Source organism: Danio rerio, chromosome 10 (genome assembly GCF_052040795.2).
Source record: "Danio rerio strain M-AB ecotype USA chromosome 10, GRCz13ab, whole genome shotgun sequence".
In the NCBI taxonomy this organism is placed as follows: Eukaryota; Metazoa; Chordata; class Actinopteri; order Cypriniformes; family Danionidae; genus Danio; species Danio rerio.
Window position 1 is genome coordinate 27,937,705 of NC_141030.1, and position 22,379 is coordinate 27,960,083.

General features: G+C 36.9%; 1 protein-coding gene across 1 annotated transcript in view; it reads left to right on the forward strand.

Annotated features, from left to right (window-relative positions):
• The window catches only part of gbe1a (glucan (1,4-alpha-), branching enzyme 1a), a 265,946-nt gene extending 244,023 nt beyond the window's left edge, over positions 1–21,923 (forward strand). Inside the window, exon 16 of the mRNA XM_087270612.2 lies at positions 21,160–21,923. Within this exon, the coding sequence (XP_087126738.1) occupies positions 21,160–21,222 (63 nt within the window). The 3' untranslated portion in view covers positions 21,223–21,923. The remainder of the gene's footprint in view (positions 1–21,159) is intronic.
• The last annotated feature ends 456 nt before the right edge of the window (positions 21,924–22,379 follow it).

The window sequence follows — 22,379 nt, forward strand, 5'->3', positions numbered from 1 at the left end:
TTGTTTTCTCTGCTATAGAAAGGAAACTCAGCCTATTAGTTTCTCAATGTCTTCCTCATATTTATCCTTTACAGTCTGCCTCGCCTTCCCTTTCATGGTCGGCTGGCTAGGCAGCTTATTAAGGGTATACAGAAGAATGAAAAAGATGGATGATTAAGAGGACGTTGAAACAAACACTTTCAATGTAATCGTGCATTCTTAGCCACATTAGATAATGAAAAGGCTTGGATGAATGGATGAAACATGATTCATCTAGTTACGAGAAGACCAACTGTAATGTGCTGATTTCTTACATTTTCCTTTAATCCTCTCAATATGTTATAAATCTACATCCCATATTTTAGTATGTAAAACCATTTATAATATCAAATTTAATTCAAGTAGATGCGGTTATTTAACTGATAATCTTACCATTTTGGTTTTTATTGTAATAACATCTTATTTCCTAATTAGTTTTACAGCCAATTGCCATACTCAGTGCTTAATTTGAGCTGGATCTTGTTGGATTCTGTAGTGGGAAATATCAGAAATTTGTGTTCTGCGTTCTGGCATTTATTTTATTGATCCAACATTAACTATTGCATGGTAAATACCCTCACTCAAGAGAGAGAGAGAGAGAGAGAGAGAGAGAATGTGATTGAGTCCAAGTGAAAAACAGTGAGCAAAGCTATGTTGCACGGACACACATAAAGTTAGTTACTTTCGACCAATCAGCTTTCTTACGTTTACAATTACTCTCATTGGTTGGTGATTATTGTTTCATGCACAGTTAGCAGCAAAAATTAATAATGGTATAGTGGCCTACCCAAATAATATTTGTATTTTCAAAATGCCAGATTCAGTCAAGCATATATATATATTTTCTAAAACCACGAGTAAATCTGATAATGAGCCTGATCAAGAAAAGATTAAACTGTGCCCCTGGATCAGGACAGCGGGAGACAGAAGCAAAGCGTTGTGAATTACTTCTAAAGACCAGCATGATCTGATGAATCATTATTCAGAGGATGATGTGTAACAGCCATAAATGAGGGTAGTGTCGTGATCTCGTTCCTTTCGAGTGCATATGTGCATTCACTCGGGCAACTTGAAAAAAAGCTGATTTTGTATGATTTTAACATTTAGAAACAAAACTTATGAGACAGATCTTGTTTAATTTGATTGGTGATTTTAAATATGTCATGTAATCATAAGCTTGGCAAACACTTTTGGAGAATATGATGTTTCAGCATTCAGACAGAATGCCCGAGCATACTGCCCGAGAGTCGTTTCAAATATGACCACAGAGTGAAATGACTTGCCTTAAAGGGACTTGGGTCATTTTCGTTTGGCACATAATAGTGAAGTGAACTACATGTTTGTTTGTTTGTTTTATCCATGGTTGACCCATAACGTGCACAAAATAATTAAAGACCATTCAGAAATTTGGTGCTTTTTTTCATTATAACACCTTAGTAACATCATGTTCCAGGAAAACTGAAAATTTGTGGTGGACGTCGGTCACGGTAACTTTTATTTCCTGGTTTTGATCTGGAAATTATTAATTTGCAAATTAAGCACTGGCCAAACCCTACCTTAAATGTTAAGAAATTATATTATACAAGATGTAAGACACCCAAGAGATCACTTATTATATCATATCACTTCTACCCATTTTTTGGATAAAAGTAAATGCAAATGAGCTGCAGGTTCTCACAGCATTTTCAGAAGAGACTTTATGGATCCTGCCATGGTTGCTGTGAAATTATTTAAAATTTGGATATTGTCAAGGATAACATGTAATCATTGTACAGTACAACACTATTTTTCTAAGAATGCTATGTGAAAAATAAATAAATAAAGATTAAGAATAGTAATAAATTTGAGCAAGTTTGACTGAGAACTGAGAGCTAAACAAGGCAGTGGACCCAAGAGTCAGTTGGCCATGATCTTAAATCTGAAGCTTCGTTGGCGCCAATAGCCTAGTGGTTAAGTGCACTGACATATAGCACCATGGTGCTCATGGCGAACCAAGTTTGATTCCTGGCTCGAGGTCCTTTGCCAACCCTTTCCCTCTCTCTTCTCCCTATACTTTCTTGTCTACAACCTCTACTGTCCTTTTCAAAGTAAGGTGAAAAACCCCTAAAAAATAATTATAATTCTGAAGCTTCATTCTCACTACCAGTAAAGTCTCTAGTGGGCATATCAAAAAAGTTCACTTTGAAAATACGGTCGCTCAAAGTAGCTGTAATCACCAAAAGTTGCTAACTCTCCATTAAAACAAATGGTCACTTTGCAGCTGCATGTTGCTTGCAGTGTTAATGGGGCTTGAGAAAAGCAGATACAGGTTTGCTTCCAAAGGCATCATAATTTTAGACCATAGAAGAACAATACTTAAGGTCCACATAATCATTTTTCTATCTTAACATCAGGTCTTTGTGCAATTTCTCACAATGGGGAACAATCGCAATTATTGTTCTCATCCAGACAATTCTACCAAGCGTGTGCAGATTAAATGTCATCAGTCTATCTTATTTGCCTGCTTTTCAAATAATTTTAGTCTTACAATTGCCCCTGGTCTCCTCCACAGACTGACCTTTATATTTGTGATAAACTTCTGTTGCTTAGAAACTTTACAACCAATGAAATCAAATCCATGTTCTCAGTTCTTAATTCCTCTTTTATTACTTGAAATTACCAAATCCAAACCTTTCAGTTCTTTTCGAGCGCAAGCTATCTGTGTTATGCAAATCTTACTTGCATTTGCCTGTTTCTCTCTGTCATCTAAAGCTTAGGTTTTAAAGACATGATAAAAAAGATAAACACTCTCCTTCTATCTCACATACGCACACACATGCATGCGCTTTAAGGAATGTTTGAATGTGACAGGAAATGAATTATTAAAATGAGACGCAGGTGCCGGATGCAGCCACCATTTTGGGAGACTCACAACATGATTTATTTAAAGGACTGTTGCTTCAAAGTCAGTTTAAAGTTTGTCTTTTCAAGCCATTTCTCTTTAATAGGACCCATCATCTCACTGTTTTTCCTCCTCTCTCTCTGCTTATCGCTCTTTTGTACGGATGCCATCTCCCTCATTCTGTTCTCTTTCTCAGAAACGAGCTCTCTGAATCTGCACTTGTGTCCTCACAGCTATTGCAGTTTAAAAGGATGAGCCGTGCTGGATGGCAAAGGCGTTTTTGTTCGATATTGCAGGTTTCACATGGACTCTGACATAAATAAACATCATGCTGGTTTCGATCAGGGCCACTTGTAGGAAGTATCGCCCGTTACTCTAAACAGCTATTCTACAACCGTTCTGCATGAATTACTCACTTTATCCCTCGTAGTTTTCATTTTAGAAAAAGAACTACTCTATACAAAGCAGCACTTGCTCCAAAGAGCTCTAATTTGACAGATCAGAAAAAAAGGCTTGTGCTCCATTTCAATCTGGCCTTGATATCAGGAGCTTGTTTCATTTCAAATACATTTTAGGAGATGTTTAGTGCTGAATCAGCCATTTAGTTTTCCTGCCACTCACATGGTGCGTTCTTTCCTTGTCGTTCATGTTTTCAAATTTAACCTTCTATTGTAGGTTTTAGGAAAGCATTGTTAAAGTTTTAACATTCACCTCATGCCTTGAAACTTGCTGCCTCTGTGCCAGGTGGTTGCTAGGGTTCTGTGTGGATTATAATGCATTGCTTTGGAGCTGCTATGGCCTGGGTACAGTATTTACGAAACAGAAAATAGGAAATATTTATAGATTATATAAAAAAGGGATCAGACTTTCTATTCAGAAGAATACATTCTGTTCTGGTTATTTCACGATCATAATTCCAAAAATAAAGATACTGTATCATTCTGATAATAGGTAAACTGTAAAAAATCTGTTATTTTAAGTTTTTTTCAGCAGCTGGGGTGGTGGGAAAAAAAACTTTAAAAAAGCAGTTAAATAACAGAAATGTACTAAAAAAAAAATGGATGGTAATTACAGAAATTTACTGTAAATTAATTTAGTGGGAAATTTCTGTTATTTAACACCTGTTATTTTACTCTTTTTTCCTGGCAACCCAGCTGCCAGACAAAAAAAAGGTAATATAACAGATTTTTTACTGTGTATTTAGTTTATAGTATGCAGTGGTATAAAGTAACAAATTACAAATTCTCAAATTACTAATTGAGTAGTTTTTCCTCAGTAATTTTACTTAGTAGTTTTAAAAATGTGTACTTCTACTTTCCCTTGAGTACATTTTTAGGGCAGAATTGATACTTTTACTCCGCTACTTTCCTTCAACCTGAAGTCATTATATTTTTTTCCTGTCTATGGGGATTAGAAAAATTAGTCCTGTGATTCCTGTCCAATCAAATCACACATAAAAGGTAAATCGCATCATACTGAACTACCTCAAGATATGTGCGCTTTATAATTGCAGCAAACTGCTTGAAAGTGTTAAAAGCATTGACCCAGAGACTGTTCAAGACATCAACATGATGTCAGATTGACGTTGTACCCCAACATCAGGGGGATGTTGCATTTTGTTTGGAAATGAAATTGGGTTAACATCAGAACCCAACGTCAATGTCCCACGCCCAACCTAAAATCAACCAAATATCAATGTCTAGTGATGTTACAGGTTGACGTTGTGTGGACTTTACCACTATGACGTCTATTAAATGTTGGATTTTGTTTGCCATACCTTATGAATAAATGTCAGTATTTGATGTCAATATCACATTAAAGATATTAGCTTGACGTTGGATGTTGGTCGGTTTCTAACACAACCTAAAATCAACCAAATATTAACGTCACTTCATGTTGTTATTGGACATCAAAATAACATTGTCCTTAGACACTGGCTAGACATTAAATTTTGGTCACCTGACATCACAACCAAAATCTAACCAAATACTAATGTCTTAAGATGTTATGCGCCTGCTGGCAATCACTTAATGCACTACAGAATGTTATAACTACACACTACACAAATCACATCAGCTTTTTACAGTGTAATACTCACTACTCACTGCTCTTGAGTACTTTTGAAAGGTCTATTTTTTACTCATACTTTGAGCAAAATTTACAACAGATACTTTATCTTTACTTACACTACATTTTTAGGCAAGTAATGATACTTTTACTTAAGTATGATTTTTCAGTACTCATTCCACCACTGATAGTATGTGCCTCCAAAAATTGTGATTAACTTTTAAACTTTTTTGCCTCTAACCTGGCAAACTACAAATTCATGGATCATTTGAGGCTCAAACTACTTAAAGATCCCCCCTTTTTTAACGAATCATCTTTTTTTATTTTATTCTACCGTCTGAGGTCCGCTTATGACGTTTGCAATGTTTTTTTTTCTCTCAAAAACATCAAAATCAATAAGTAATATGATTTTTTATACGCTGGTTTTGAGGCCATCTCGGGGTATGTGCAGATTTTCTAGGCAGTCTGCTCAACCAGCTTGGAAGTAAATGCCCACAGCTATGATTGGATAACAGTTCTGCATTTTAAACTCCCTCTTCAGTTCATGTGAGGACCTGAATGTGTCTGTGGCTCATCTGACTATGTCATGTGCAAATCAGTGGACAGGACTTCAGAAACAGGCTTTGATATTCTTCAGTAGCGTTTAACCTGTCTATGAGGTACATTTCAGAATTTGGTGTTTTCTGGGCCAAGTGTTTATAAAAGTTGTTTTTTAAGAAGCAAAGCCATTTTCAGCTATAAAACTTGGAGGTTATTATTTTAGTATGTTGACCTCTTACATATTAAAAGCTCAAGTAAAAGCTAGTTAAATAACCCTTTAAGGCAGGGGTGTCCAGACTTGGTCCTGGAGGGCCGGCAAAGTTTAGTGCCAACCCCATCTGGTGTGTTCTGAACTGTGGGTTGGGATCATCCGTCCAAATCACGGATCAACCATGACCCAAAATAAAGGGTTGACAGTACCAGTATCAACTTTCTGCCACTTTGGAATAGTTCAGGCACATTTCTCTTTCCTTCTCACTCTTTCCATCTTTGTCTCTCGCTCTCTCTATCCCTCTGAAGAATGGGCAATAGAGGAGTTCTTAATGAGCAGCAGGATTGAATAATTACAGCCCTTAGATGTTTTCTTGATGAGATCCTTGCAGCTTATGATGGGCCACGCAGCTCTTCTGACAATTCCTGAAGAAAAGAACAGAGGAAAGATACAGAAGAGTGAAGCTCTGTGATCAAAGGAGCAAAAAAGCTCCCTTTCATTTCACTCTCTGTCTAAAGCAATATGAATCCTCCACGTTCAGCCGCACAGTACAGATAATAAGGAAGTGAACTGGGATGGAGGGCGGCAAAAACAGTGGGAGTTTTCATACTAATTCGTAACCTTCCCTCTGACCCACATTCATAGGGTCTTTAGAGGCCAGGTTGAGTGAGTGACATCTCCTGGAAGGACGCCTTGGTATTGAACATCACTCAACAGGTCAACACAGTTTTATGGGTCCGGTGACTTAGTAACCTCTCGTTCCACATGAGGAAATGGCCTTCATTAGCAGGAGGATCAACTCTTGTGTAAGAGATATCGAACGGTGAGCAGAACAAGGTGAAGAGAAAGTGAAAAACTGCTCAGGATCCTTGGAGAAGACTGGGACACTCGAGGGGAGAGACAAACCTCCCCGTTCTGTCTGCTTTATACCCTTATAAAATGTTGATCAGAGTGTTTAAATATATTATCTACCCAAAGGCATTGCTCACCTTTTGAAAGAGAGGCACTGCAAGCCGCAAACTTTCACTGTGGGTGATGCGACCGCAGAACGTGAAGCGAATGCCTGATGGTTTGCAATCATTTGATGGCTTTGTTCCTCTACTTTGCAAGAGCTTGAACTGAAAAAAGTTTTACTCACTCACTCAAGAGTCTCCAGTTTTACATTAAATGTGAGTTCATATCTGCACACAAATTCAGTAGGTCACTCTAGACTACTGTTCCCCGGAGCATTATGGGGTAAGACACTGACATAATCAAAAGAAGTCTTAGGACCTTTGAACCTGCAGCCCTCCAGCACTGTGTCCCACATCCTTTGGGGTCTTACTTTGTATTCACACCAGTACTTCAGCTCAGGGCGTCTTAAAAAGTTTTAGGGGTTTCTGTACAAAATGTACGTTGCTGCGGTTGCTATTGTATTGTACATGAGTGGTTCTCCAACTCTGAAAAACTTCCAAGTGGATCTCAAGATCTGGGTGACTACCATGTTGGACAAAATTGGAAATGTCCAGCGTGCAAGATGTAAGCAGTGTGTCACATTAAGGGCTCTATTTTGACGGTCCATGCGCAGAGCGCAAAACGCAGGGCGCAAACGCTTTCAGGGGGTGTCAGGACGCTTTTTTGCTAATTTAAGGACGGGAAATCTGCCTTGCGCCGCGGCGCATGGTCTAAAAGGGTTGAGTTTATTTCCTTAATGAGTTATAGGTGTGTTTTGAGAATAAACCAATTAGAATCTTATCTCCCATTCCCTTTAGGAGTCAGCTGCGTCGCGCCAAGAGCGCATTCTCTATTTACAGGACGCAAAGTAAGTCTAAGTGGAAAAAATGAGCATTTCACAAGCAAACAGTTAACAGTTAACAGTTTTTAACAGAAAACTGTTAAACAGAGCATCTACTGCGTGAAAATGAGAGATAATGGATCACTTTCACTTTCGCTCTTGGATAGGGAAACCTTTACGCACAGACATCAATTAGTCTATAAATAAATACTTTTGTTTGTTAAGCGCAAATATTCGTTTCAAAACTATTTCTAAATTCAGTTCTAATTTCCAGCAAACGAATAAATGAATAATAATAGCAAAATGTGCTCAAAAACCTGAGTTATATCCTAAAACATGGTGTGCCCCATATTGTCTAAAACCTGACAGGTGGGCAAATTTAAGCTTGTTTTTAATAAAACAAATATAAATATGGATATAATAAATAATACTGCTAATAATAATAATATTATACAAAAGCAAATTGTTATGAATGAACTGAAAAAGCCTCCCGAGATGAAGAAGACATAAAAGCAGTGATTTTTCATATTTATGTAGGCTAGAAAATAATATGTTTTGTAATATTTTAATCCTTTATATTTATATTCTATATCTATTCTTATTATATACTATATATATCCTTAATATTTAAATTTTTTCATATGTAAAGATATTTGCCTATTGCTCTCTTGTGCGTATTAAGCAGTGCGTAAGCGAGGCGCAACACTGCGCCAGAGTTTAGACCGGGTTTGTTTTGGTCCAATGATAAATCTATTATAGATTCTCAAAATAGCAACGCGCCAGCGGTCCGCCTCAGAACGCCTTCCTTTTTAGACAAGAACGCCTATGGGCGCAAAAATGAACGCTAATGCATTTGCTATTTAAACAGCGTAGCGCAACGCCTCAAAACAACTCTTGTGCCAAGCTGAAACTACCAAAAGACTACTGCGCCACGCCTTGCGCCACACTGCGCCGGGTGTATGATAGGGCCCAATATGTTTTTTGTTTGTTTGTTTATTTTCTTCTCTATAATTACACGGTTTTTATATCTATTTATGTGTCTGCCATTTTTCGTTACACCAAAATACGTTATCATTGCATTCAAAGAGAGGGTTCTAATGCAGAGTTCATATATTTTTATTTTAGCCCCGATTTTGACTCACCAATAGGTTTTGAGAAATCGGCAAAAATCACAGGCAAATATGAACTATCAAAGACACACTTTGAGAGAATTACCGATGAGTAATTCCGATGAAATTTTGGACCATGCAGTGTGAAATGTGTTTTGACTGAACATAACATCGGTGACTACCTACAGCCAATGAGAGAGCAGCAACCACTAGCAGCCCAGTGGGAGGTTGCGGGAGAAGTTAAAAGCGCTCATTTTCAATCTATTTGGACCCAAAAAATGGAGGAAAAACTAGTGGAAATTTGGCAGGAGCACACGTGTCTGTTTGACGTGTTATCTGAGCAATATCACAACCGGGTTGAACGAGAAAATAAGTTGCTTATTCCCTTCAGGTGAGCAAAATAAGTACAAGGCTTCTTTCCCATTATGTAGTTAACAACAAAAGATATACTACATGACCTTGCACTGTTTCCATGTCACTTATCGTGTGTGTTTGGTTGTGAGACAAAAGCTGCGTCCCAAATCACATACTTATGCACTATTCTACGCCATTTGTAGTATAAATAGTGTAAGTAGAGTGTTCACACTGAAAACTCTAAAAATAATAAGTGCACTTTAATTACCTGGATGATGCACTCATTTAGCCACTAAAATGAAGTGTGAAATGATGGACACTTCACGCACTCAACGACCGCAGGTTTGCTTACGTAGCGGAAGGGGCAGAGCTATCGGGCTTACATGTTGGATAACTTTATTTATTTTGGATGTTGAAAGCAAAATTCTCCTACGAGAGTGATTATAGCGCCTCCCGATGGTGAATGCGGTTATACTCACGGCAGGTATTTTTTAATAATTCAGTCGTTTATTTCACTGATTTGGCGACTGTCAAACGTCATTAGGGAAACGGTTTGAATTTCCGCTTAGTAAAAAAAACATTAGTGTTGGAACGGCACTACACACATATACTATCCTGTTGAGTGTGTAAGTGCATAAGTACATAGTGCATGAGTGCATAGTGTATAGTGTGCCATTTGGGACGCAGCTAAAGTTTGTGTACCAAGACAAAAGTTGTCGGGGATTCTTCCTGTTTTAAAGTCATGCAGTATGAAACCTCCTGTTGCCGATCCATCTTGCAGTGTAAACACAGCACCAATGGAACGCTAGCCAAGATAGTCATGCAGTGTGAAAACATCTGTGACATGACTACTTTGAAAATCATACAGTTTGAACTCGGCATAAGTGACTAAGTATTATACTACTGACATACCTTAATTTTTTAGTTTTAAAAACTTTATTTAATTTTACAAGCAGAGGCTGCACAATGTTGTGGAATCATTGCTGAGAGTGACCATTTCATGATATTATCCTGTATGTCCTGAATGGGGTTAAAAGTGGAAGTATTTGCAATTGTGCACAGTGCATGCAGGCATCCCAATTCCATATATCCCAATTCCATATCCCCACCCCCTCGCTCTCTCTCTCTCACCAACTTCACTTCCTTACAATATCTACTGTCCTGTTGCAAAAATGGCAAAAGTAAATCTTTAAATAAAATCTATAAATATTTGCAGCTTATTTCTATGGTAACACCGCTCACTTAGTGTAAACATCATCTAATTGCTATGTGCACTTAAATAGCATCTGTCACAGTTGCACTTAGTGTGAATCATATCTCTGTCTAAGAAAATATGCTATTTTCACTTTTTTCGTTCTGTCAGACAAAAGAAATGCAATTTCTGCACACTTTGCATTCACTGCAAGTGTCTTTGAGCACCTCATACTTCATTTATGTTAATAGCCCAAACATAGTGGAAAAATTAACAATGTTTAAGACAATATAAATATATTTGTTTATAATTAAAAACATTATTTATTAAGGCTGGTTTATACTTCTGCGTGGAGTGATCTGCATAACACATGGTGCCTGCATTGCAAGATGTTGTGCACTTCTGGATGCTGTTTGTGTTGCTCTGCAATAACACATCCGAAACACACGTTGTTGTGCTAGCTGGCAGTAGGTTTTAATGTTCCTATGTATCGGGTTTCTTCACAGGTGTTTTGTTTTTTCTGAACGCTACCTTAATGTACAGTTGGCTCAAACTTGCTCATTCAGAGACAGTCACCGGCAAATGTGCCACAACTTTAATCAAAAGGTTTACAGAACTAAAAATCTGACGCACCATCACTCGCTCCAACTGGTTCACGTGGTTCACGTTCTCACCCCCACCCACACTGGTCTCAGCTACCAATCACAGAGCTTGAGACGTGTAGTTACATTTTTTGACAGATGCATGTCAGAGTCGGCTTCAGCGTTGGCGCCAGCCACAACAAAGGCTATACAAACATGCAAAGGCTGCGCCGGAGCAACAGCGTGCACTTGAAGCAGAAGTATAAATCAGCCTTTCAAGAGTTTACACTTAGATATGCTTAGCATTATAGCAGGTTTGGCATGCTGTCCCGGGAGAGAACCCTGAGCTCGGAGATATTTGAGCCCAGGGCTCCCGCCCGGTCAATAAGCATATCAGAGGATCCGAGATCAGGAAGGTCTCGATAGTTCCCCCTTTGAGAAGGGGGAGAGAAAGGAGGAGATAGGGTGGAAGGGGGGATTCTTCCGAAATGAAGATAGGGAAAAAGTTTGGGAGTGATCCATTTATTGTAGACTAGGATCACTCGGATTGGATTATTACTGATTACAAATGAGTGGCCAGCTGTGCTCAATCATATCACGTGCTCCTCTCGAAATTAGTTTATGAAACTTCACTTAGTCTAATCTCTAAAATGTAAAATAGTAGACTCAGCCTTCTCATAAGAAGTAAAAGGCTTGCCATTAGCTATGTTTCCATCCACTTATTTTTATGTGAATTTTGGAGATGCGCAAAAAAAACAATTGATGGAAACGCCAAGATGCTCATAAATTTTCTAAATACACATATAAAAGGTATGCGCATAACTGAGTAGGATAAACTTTTTATTCGATAAGAAAAGATGCACATAAACTACAATAGAAACACTTTTACCGAACAAATTCCAGTATGCGCATTAAAAAAAGGTCATGTTGTAATAAGAGATCAAGCAATGGTGAAAATGTGTGTGAATGAACAAACCAAGCAGCTGAGCACATTGCAAAACATCTGAAATGTTGTTTTGGTCATCCTAAAATGCCTTAACCATTCCAGTATTAGTGTTTTTATATTATTATTTACCTCCAGAGGGTCTGTGCTTTGCGTCTCATGGCTTCATTGCATGTCATCATATTGTGTTCTGAAGTCATTTATTAGATAAAGACAAGATTCAGCTTCTCCTACCGCAGCAAATTCTGTTTTTACTGTTGATATTTAGTGCCAGTTAATCAAGGTGTGATGATTTTGTTCTATTTGATTCATAGGATGAAAATGCTGCTTTACTGTATTTGCATTTCTTTTATGTTTTGCACATTAATTTAATTTGCATTTCTGGATGGAAACATCTAGGCCCAGTATCACAAACATGACTTAGATTATAAGCCAGGACTAGGCCTTAGTTAAAAAAGGTTATTTAAGACACATTTATAAAAATGACCTTAGAAAAATATTATTGGTAGGCACCTGGAGAAAAAAAATGATACTGACATAGTTTAAGACATCTCATCGCAAGTTATTATGAGTTGAGACAGCTCAAACATGCAATTTAATCCTGACTAGCCTTAAACCTTGTTTGTGAAACCAGGGGCTAGTGTCATAAGAAACAAGCTTACAATTAGCATGAAGAATAATCAACTAACAGTCGAAGGTATGCCTTAGCAAACACCACTAATATAAGTTCCTATCTGCGAATCGATGGGTTCCACACAAACTTCTTCATGATGTCTATACACACGTCGATTAAATTAACATAATTGTTTTTACCAATTTAAATGGATTAAGCTTAAAACATTTGAGTTGTCCTAAAATTGTTGATTTAGCTCATTTTAAATAAGTAGTTTGAACAAACAGCAAAAATAATTTTTTGAGTGTGCTGAAGAGGTGATTTTCATCAATCACAACTGTAGTTGATTTTAAGACTGTAAATTAGGTCTGACTGTAGGTTATTTGCTAAATGTGAGCACTGCTCTTTAAACACGGGTATACACTGAAGCCTGCAAAAATCACATTAAAACACTTACTCTTACCCACCAGCAATTACTATTAAGCACGGACTAGTGTAGAGCCCTAATTTGTGTGAGACTGTGTATGTGACATGGCAAACCAGCAAGTGGCAGAGTTCATCCTGTCCCTGCAGAGCCCATCGTTCCTGCTGCTACATCTGCACAGTCTCACTCTCACCAAGGCGGCTTCGATCAAAAACTAATTCCTGAAACACTTTAAACCTCTCATTGCTTGCTCCCATTCTCCTCGCTCTCTGTATTCTGCTGTCTGTTATCCCTGCTAGACAGATTAGCGTAGCTAGTCAGCAGTACATGTTTTGTTTTGGTTGCTGGTGTGCTGTTTTGATCTCACCAGGCAGTTAAACTAGCTTAGCAAGCAAGACAATTTTCATCATTCATCTTGAAAGGCTTTACTTTTCTGACTAGCTTCAACACGATTTTCAACCCTCCTGTTGATTTTAGCCAATTCCTTAGTGTCTAATGTTTTTGAAGAAATGCTGGAGATGTTTACAGCATGCTAACATTCAGGCTAAATATCACTTCATCACTTGTGCAGAAAAAAAACAACAACAACCCATTAATTCTCATTCATTCATTCATTTATTTTTACTGCTTTTCCGGGGCCAGGTCGCAGGGTAAACAGTCTTAAGAGGGAACACCAGACTTCCCTCTCCCAGACACTTCCTCCAGCTTCTCCAGGGGGAATCCCGAGGGGTTCCCATGCCAGCTGAGACGCATAGTCTCTCCAGCGTGTCCTGGGTCTTCCCCGAGGCCTCCTTCTGGTGGGACATACCTAGGTAGGTGTTCAGAGGGCATGCGAAACAAATGCCTGAGCCACCTCAGCTGACTTCTCTCAATGTAGAGGAGCAGCGGCTCTACTCTGAGCTCCTCCCAGGTGACAGAGCTCCTCACCCTAACTATAAGATGCAAAGAAAACTGCAAAGGAAACTCATTTCAGTCGCTTGTATCTGAGATCTTGTCCTTTCAGTCAAGACCCAAAGCTCTTGACCATAGGTGAGAGTAGGAACGTAAATTGACTGGTAAAATCAAGATGTTTGCCTTTCGCCTCAGCTCCTTCTTTACCACAATGGACTGGTATCTCGACTGCTGTTGCAGCAGTCTGCCTGTCAATCTCAAGTTCCATCCTTCCCTCACTAAACAAAAGTCCAAGATACTTGAACTCCTCCACATGGGGTAAGGACTTTCCTCCAACCTGGAGATGGCAAACCACCTTTTTCTGGTGAAGCACCATGGCCTTGGACTTGGAGGTGCTGATTCTCATACCAGCTGCATCACACTTGGCAGCAAACCGCCCCAGTGCATGCTGAAGGTCCATGTTCAATGAAGCCAACAGAACAACATCATCTGCGAATAACAGAGATGAAATCCTGTTGTCCCCGAACCAGACACCCTCCAGCACAAGGCTGCTCTTTGAAATTCTGTTCATAAAAATTATGAACATAATTGGTGACAAAGGGCAGCTCTGCTGGAGTCCAACATGCACTGGAAACAAATCTGACTTATTGCCGGCAATGCGAACAAAACTCCTACTCTGTTCATACAGGGACGAAATGGCCCTTAATAGGGCGCTTCTGACCCCATACTCCCAGAGCACCCTCCACAGAATGCGACGAGAGACAGGGTTGAATACCTTCTCCAAGTCCATAAATCACATGTATATATATATATATATATATATATATATATATATATATATATATATATATATATATATATATATATATATATACACACACACATTTACTGTAGAAACACTTTTGAATGACTAATCAAATTTAGCTTCCAGATTAAGCCCTAAATAATTGCAGCTGTGAGAAAAGGCAGTCTGGAGGTGTAGATGAGCTTGCCTTCATCATGTTTCTGCTGTGTCTCCCTGTATTAGCATGAGTCCTGATTCAGCAGCCCTTAATGAATCACATCAACGCCTTTACATTTCCGATGTTAACGTCGGCACGCTCTGCATTCTAGCCTAGGGCACAAACCAAGATTTGAATAAAACATACAGTTTGATCTAGTTTTTAAGAAATGCTTTAGAAGTAGGAAGTGAATAAAATGTCATTCTACCCTCCCTTACATTTAAAAAGAGGTAATTATTGATCAGATTAACCATGAAATAAAGTAGAATTTATGTGTTTACTACACACGTTTTAATGATCAAGGAATAAATAATTTCCTTTCTAGTTTAACCACCACTTAAACGGAGATGAAAGAGACATAAAAAGGAATAGTTTGCTCAAAAATTTATATTCTGTCAGCCTTAACTCACCTTCATGTCATCCCAAGCCAGTATATCATGGAAGACTTCTTTCTTCTGTGGAACATAAAACGTCAACTTAAAGGCTATGCTGTTCTCAGTAATTATTTTTGAAATTGACACAAAAGCACCATAAAAGTGCACCATATGACTCTAATTTATGGCCATTCACAAATCACCATTGAATTGAATTTGAGAACTTGGTCACTCTTTTGTAAACTGAAACAGTCTGACCTAAAATAACAGCTGCTTCATGAATCATTCACACCAGTTTTAAGAACTGAATCAAGTGATTTGTTGATCCTACAACTGGCTCAGATACTGTTATGTCTTTTATGGAGTGTGTATATGGGCAAGTTTGGTAAAAAAATAAATAAATAAATTTGAACGTGAAAAAAGGTGAAAATGCTCTGAGTTGGCTTGAATGCTGCTATTAAAACCTTGGTACAAACAAGGAGCTCTATTTTAACAATCTAGGCGCAAAGTCTAAAGCGCAGGGCGCAAAAGCATTAGGGGATTGTCTAAATCCACTTTTGCTATTTTAAGGATGGAAAAATATGCTCTGCATCCTGACGCATCATCTAACAGGGATGTGCTTATTCTCTCAATGAATTGTGGGTGTGTTTTGAGAATGAACCAATCAGAATCTCATCTGCCATTCCCTTTAAGAATCAGTTGTGTCGCTCCATGGCACATTTGCTAATTAGATGGCAGACTTTGTAATTAAAAAAATGAATGATTTACTAGCAAGAAAACAGTTAAACAAATTATCTGCAGTGCGAGGATCAAGAATAATCCTCTTCCATTCGGCCTCTTTACTTTCTCTTTATTTTACTTTTAGACTTTACTCTACCTTTGTGGAGCAAATGGTAGAAACTAACTCCACTGAACACATCCATTAACCTACATATTTAATTTAGTTTGTTAAGCGCAAAGATTTGTGTCGACTATTTCTAAATTCAGTTCTAATTTCCAGAAAATGAATAAATGAAAAATAATAACAAACACACTTCCTGTTCTTATGCCCCATGCATATGTTGATGCATATGTCTCTAAAACCCGACAAGTGGTTGAATCTAAACTTGTTTTTTTATTTTATTAATACATATAAATATGCATATAATAAATATTACTGCTAATTAAAAAAAAATTATACAAATGCAAATTGTCATTAATGAACTGAAAAAAGTCATGGAGGCTTGAAGAAAGCATGGAGGCAGTGGTTTTTATATTTATGTAGAAAGTAATGTAATGTTCTGTTTTTGTAACATTTTAATCCTTTAATTGTTTTTTATATGTAAAGATGTTTGTGTATTGCTGTACATCCTATGTGTATTAAGCAATGGGTATGTGTTTTGGACTCATATAGGAGCATAACTAATGTGCTCTGCGCTGGACCAGATTTCAGTTTGTCAATAGCGAGGTCTATTTCAGTTGCTCAAAATACCAATGAGCCTTAACACACCTCCTTTGTATACCAGCACACCCATAAGTCTACAAAGTGCCACAAATAGATTTGCTATTTAAACGTGCCACAAAAAGTGAGAATGAGAGTACGCTGATCCGATAAATAGCAACAAATCACGCCAAGCACGTCTTGCACCTTATTGCGCCATGTGTATGGTAGGGTCCAAGGGGACAGAGACCACTCAAACCTTGTTTGGTTTGGTTAAATGTCACTAGAGTTTTTCCCTCATGGTGCAGTTTATGTTGGCAGGTGTGAATGCAGCTTTTGGATGGAAATTATTTATCAAATCAATTTTAAAAAATAATTTTTAGTCTTTGGTCTGCACAAAATGACCCAACCACATGTGAAAGCACCCTTAGTTCAATCCCAGATAAACTCTGGCATCCAAATGAGAGTGTGTTTGCTAAGGCAGGTTTAATTTGATTAAAATCAACTCTGGTGCTTAATTGGTTCATTTGAATAAGTGTGAACATTGTGTCCACACTGGTTTGGTTAAGATTGTAAACTTTGCTGTAATAGCTCTGTTAGTGCAGTTAATTTAAATAAGTGTGAACGCTGAATTCTGGTGCACACAAAACAAGAGGATCAATAACTCTAAAAAGATGACAGATGAGTCTTGGTCTGCTCTGGTACCGTTTACTTGAGATTGTGTTCTCACTTGACTGCGATTACTCCACAAGTGCGGTGCATTTGATCAAGTGTGAACACTGTAATCTGAACCAAGCAGACCAAGGCAGCTGAATAGATCTGTCTCAATCTGCTCCTGAAAGAACAACAAATCATACCATATACTCAACAGTGAGAATGATCAGTGGCGGTGCATATTATCATCTTAAATCTTCTCTTCATCTTCATTTTGCCGGAGTAGTGCCAGTCACATGAGGTCTCCTTTTATGTCCTGCTTCCTTCACGACCGCTGTACCTGAAGATAGCGTTTTCTTTTAAATGTCAGTGATGGATTAGCCAGCTGGTCAGGGGTCACTGACGACCATGTAGTTTGTAATGGCCTGAGTTGCATGATTACCGGTGCTGATGAGCCGACTGAAAGATGGTTATGCCAGGAATCAATGAGCCTGTTAATACCGTTTTGGCTCAAAGTGCCTTTTAAGAGATCCGGCTAATCGCAGCAGGCATTTTAATTGAGCAAGATATTAACGCCGGTGTAACTCAGACGGTGCTCTGACAAAAACATTCGTTCAAAGGCAGACAACCCTGCTGGTCTGTGCGTGACTCTGGCCAGAATGTGAGATTTTATTGCTTTCTTTTCTTGTCTCGCATCTCAAGCTTTCCAAAGGTGAGCTTCAGTTCAGTCCTCCTCTTGGAGTTGATCTGCAGTCTCCGTAGGCGTTCTGCTAACATCAAACCTGAATGTAAACAAAAGAATATTAACTTCTTTTTTTTTTTTTTTACTCTTTCTGCTTCCCACATCACATCCGCTAAGAGTTCTTGAGTTAAATCCTCTTGCATCTCATGAAGTGATTTCACCAGGTTTTTTTTTTTTCTCCTATCTGATTGTTTATATAATATGACCTTAAGAAACACCCAAAACAAACTTTGAAGTGGTTACCCATTTGTGGAAAGCTTAGAAAAGATTTTAGTCAAAACTGAGTATATAAGAGTTTGTGTTTATCAGAACAGCTGGAGCAATTTTAAACCTCCATTCTATTAAATAAACAGTTTCCTGTTACCAAACTGCGTGAGTGACATCTAGTGGTCAATAGCAGAACTGTTCATGTACACAGCTGGGCTCTGAGATTAACTTCAATGACTTCAGTCAATAGTTGCTGCTGTGTCTGTTTCATAATGAAATCTGATGTAAATCTCAGAAGACAGAGATGCACGATTCTTGATGCCTTTTAATATAATCTGATGCAGCAGGCCTTTACAGTAATATAGATCCTGGGTTTTCAAGCCGTAGGGGGTCTGTAATGGTACTGCAGGGGGTTAGTGAAGAATTTATAGGGATTTCTTAATTTTTCATGATATTTCTAACTATCCAAGTGAGCACAGTAACTGATAATGTTGTAATGATAGTTATTGATCTTAGTGAAAGTTATTCTGAAGAAGAGTTCTTTATTCTCAGTGGATGGAGAGATGGAGCAAGAACACCGTATTATGTGGTGCATGTTATATCAAACTGAGTTTTAAGCCTGACTTATAATAACATGAATTTTGTTGAAGTTATTTGTTTGCTGAACCTAGCTTTTTAGAGTTATTTTTTATAATGTTTGTTTATTATTGTACTATTAATAATTTATTTATACAGATACCAACTTTGCTTTTGGCAAAACTTGAATTTATTTCAAATAACAAAAATATTTTATGGTTTCTGTTTTAAAGTCTGCATGAAATCAAAATGTAAACAATGTTTATTTTACTACTGGAGTTTATTATTATTATAAAAGGGAACTTAATTTGCTTAAAAAATTGTTTGGCTTATTTTTAATTAAACATAGTCCTTCTGTGTTGACATCGGTTTGACGACTTGTGAGTTATGCTTAGCCACAGCCTTCAAGCCATTAGTTTGCTGTGAGTGAAAGATGAGAGGAGCCCAAAAATAAAAGCCCCGCTCCTACTCAATAGTCCATTCCAGTTGTAAAAACTTTATCATACTGAAATGAAAGTCTGCAGCAACTTTCGATTCAGCCAGAATTGAACAATGCTGATATACACTACAGGTCAAAAGTTTGGGGTCAGTTATTTATTTTTTTTATTTTTATAAATTTTACTTCATAATTTAAATAAAATTATTCTGTTCATCAAGGATGCATTTATTGAATTACAATTTTAAATAACTGCTTTCTTATTGTTAGTTTCAAATGAAGTGATTTCTCCAGTCATTATTGCTTTTATTACTATTACCATTAATAATAATAATAATAATAATAATAATTATTATTATTATTATTATTATTATTATTATTATTATTATTATTATTATATAGTGATTTTTGAAGGATCAAATGACTCTGAAGACTGGAGTAATGAAACTGAAAAATTATCATTAAAATCACTGGAATAAATTATTACATTAAATCATAAACTACTTTAAACAGATATTTTACAGTGCAATAACATTTAATAATTTTGCGGTTTGTACTGTATTTTTGATCAAATAAATGCAGAACTGGTTAGCAGGATAAGCTTGCTTAAAACATTTAAAAATCTTACGGACCCCAAATTGTTGACTGGTAGTACTTAGCTGTATATATGTAGCGGTATATACTTAGCTGTTAGTATTATTAATTATTATTATTTTAAATATTATTCATATTTATTATTATTGACTAAATTATTATATAATTATTTAATTATACAAACTGTGCTTGACATGCCATACAAGTGCGGTCAATCCCTCAACAAACTCAACCTTATTATGGCTTAAACAATAAAACTCAGAGAATACACTCAGAGCAGCCACTCTTGTGGAATCACACACAGACTCTGACATCTCATTTCCAGAGGCTTCAGTGGGAACACAGTGAAACTTGTGGTGTTAAAACAGTGATTTTCTGTTTGTAGTCGTGGCGGTGTGTTTCTGGCACTCACGCTGGGCGCGCAGGTCCAGTTCCAGCAGGTGAGCGCAGGCCCAGTTAATAACGCGCACGTCTGCTCCCTGTGGAAATCAACCAGAACCTGACCTACAAGAGTGACTGTTTCCTCTCCCTACACACTATGTTTTATTCATAAGAACTTTTCGCTAGATATATTCTCCGCTTTCCTTTTTTTTCTCCTCTGAGAGAAACAAGTCTTTCTTGTCGGTATGTAGACACCCGGACCCAATCACTTCTCGGGTCCCATCGGACTGATCCCAGACCTGTAGTCTCATGTCCTGCTGTATGAAGAGAGGTCAAAGAACAGTGATTTCACTAATAAAAACTGTATTGCGAGGTGCTCCCTGGTTACATAAAGAATTGTTTTCACTCAGCAGATTAGAGCTCCTTTTAACAGCGCAATAACTTGCTTTTCTCCCAAGAGAAATATTGTTTTGACTTTTTAAGCTCAATATAGCTGTGTCTTTCTCTTTTTGTTTTTTAATATGGCAGGTTTATCAGAGCAGCTGTAACCTTCAATATTTGAATACACACTTTAGATTACTCTTGGAGTTAACTCATGGAGAACAAAAAAACTATGACTGTTGAGCAGTTTTATTTTGATTTACAGAAGATATGAACAAAATGTTTTATTCCGAAAAACTGTTCATACATATTTAGATAAATAAGAATTTTATGTTATATTAAAAGGCTCTAATAAAAGGATAGTTCATCCAAAACTGTACATTTGCTGTTAATTTGACTTTCAAAGTGTAACTTATATTGAAATATTTGTACTTTTTAATTATCTTCAAACTAGGTTTATATGTCAGCAAACAGTATTATTCCTTTATATATTTTAAAATACAGGTCAGAATATGTATATATATTTTTTTCATAAATATTTGTTACATGTAATATTATTCCAGCCATATTTTTATAATTTATTTCCACACAATATTAGAAATATTAAAGTAGAAGAAATTAGTATAATAATTTAATTGATATGGATAGGTTCATTCCGTTGTGGCGACTACTGATAAGCCAGGGACAAACCTGAAGGATAGTGAAAATTTGATTTGGACACCAAAACGGGTGGTTCTTTTTTGACCCATATATAAATATAAATGAGCGTGAATAATTTTTTTTCTCTCTTTCTAGATCTACATTCCTTGCAGAACTGCTCTGATCTTGGCAAATGAGGACACTGATTTCAGACACTGAAGACCGTGCGCATGAATGGACATGGATCTTGCATCATATCCCTGAATATTGTGCAACCCTACATCAGATAACATTCAATATAGCAAACGTTTTTTTTTCCACATACATTAATGGTACCTGCTTTTAAATATGATTACAGATCAGATTACAGAAAAAAATATCATCTAATCTCTTTAAAGAGATACATAAACCAATTTTAAATTTTTAAATTTTAAATTAGCTGTTAATTCACTCAAGAAGTATAGGTGACTTTTCTTCAATAGAGCAAAAAAAAAGAAAGAAAGAAAGAAAGAAAGAAAGAAAGAAAGAAAGAAAGAAAGAAAGAAAGAAAGAAAGCTAATGTTGTGGTTCTTTGTGATTCATGAAATGCAAACTCAACAAGTATCAGGGCTCTGAGGGTCAGTAAACATATTCAGTCAAAATAAAATGAATGCACATTGCTCCTGACACAAAAAACAGAAGTTATGTAGCACAATAATTGTTCTGTGTATTATTACAATTATTCCACAGCCAAGTATTGAAATTGTACATACAATTTTTAAGGTTTATTTAGATCACATTTCTGGTGTATGGTATGGGCTGGGATAGTCCTCTCATTTTTATGAAATGTAAAATGTGAGAAGTTTTAAAGGAGCCCAAGCCAGCAATATGAGTAAACATTTTTTGGAGCATGGAATAAAGGTTTAGGTTCCTTTTCTGAACTTTGAACATCTCAGAACCATTGCTGTCTTTTGAGGATGAGAGAGCTCTAGGATTTCACCTAAAATATTTTTGTTTGTGTGAACAGGGCTTTGAACGACATGAGGGTGAGTAATTAAAACAAAATGTTTGTTTTGGGGTGAACTAACAAATTAAATGGTTATTTCATTTGTAATAAACTATATAGAGTCAATAATAAATATAAATGTTAGCCTCACAATGCATCAAATCCCCTCGTTGAATTTCAGAGGCTTTTACTCCATTTACTATAACAAGTAAAATCATCACAGAGAATGGGTTACATCCTTTTTTCACTGCAGAGTTACCATGGTTTATAAATGTGTTCAGGTATACTGTATTAAATAACTAGTAGGTGTGTGCTATATTTATCATCTGTTATCATTTCAGAATTGTTTTAATGATGTGCAAGCTGACTTTAACAAGTATGTCACTAACTT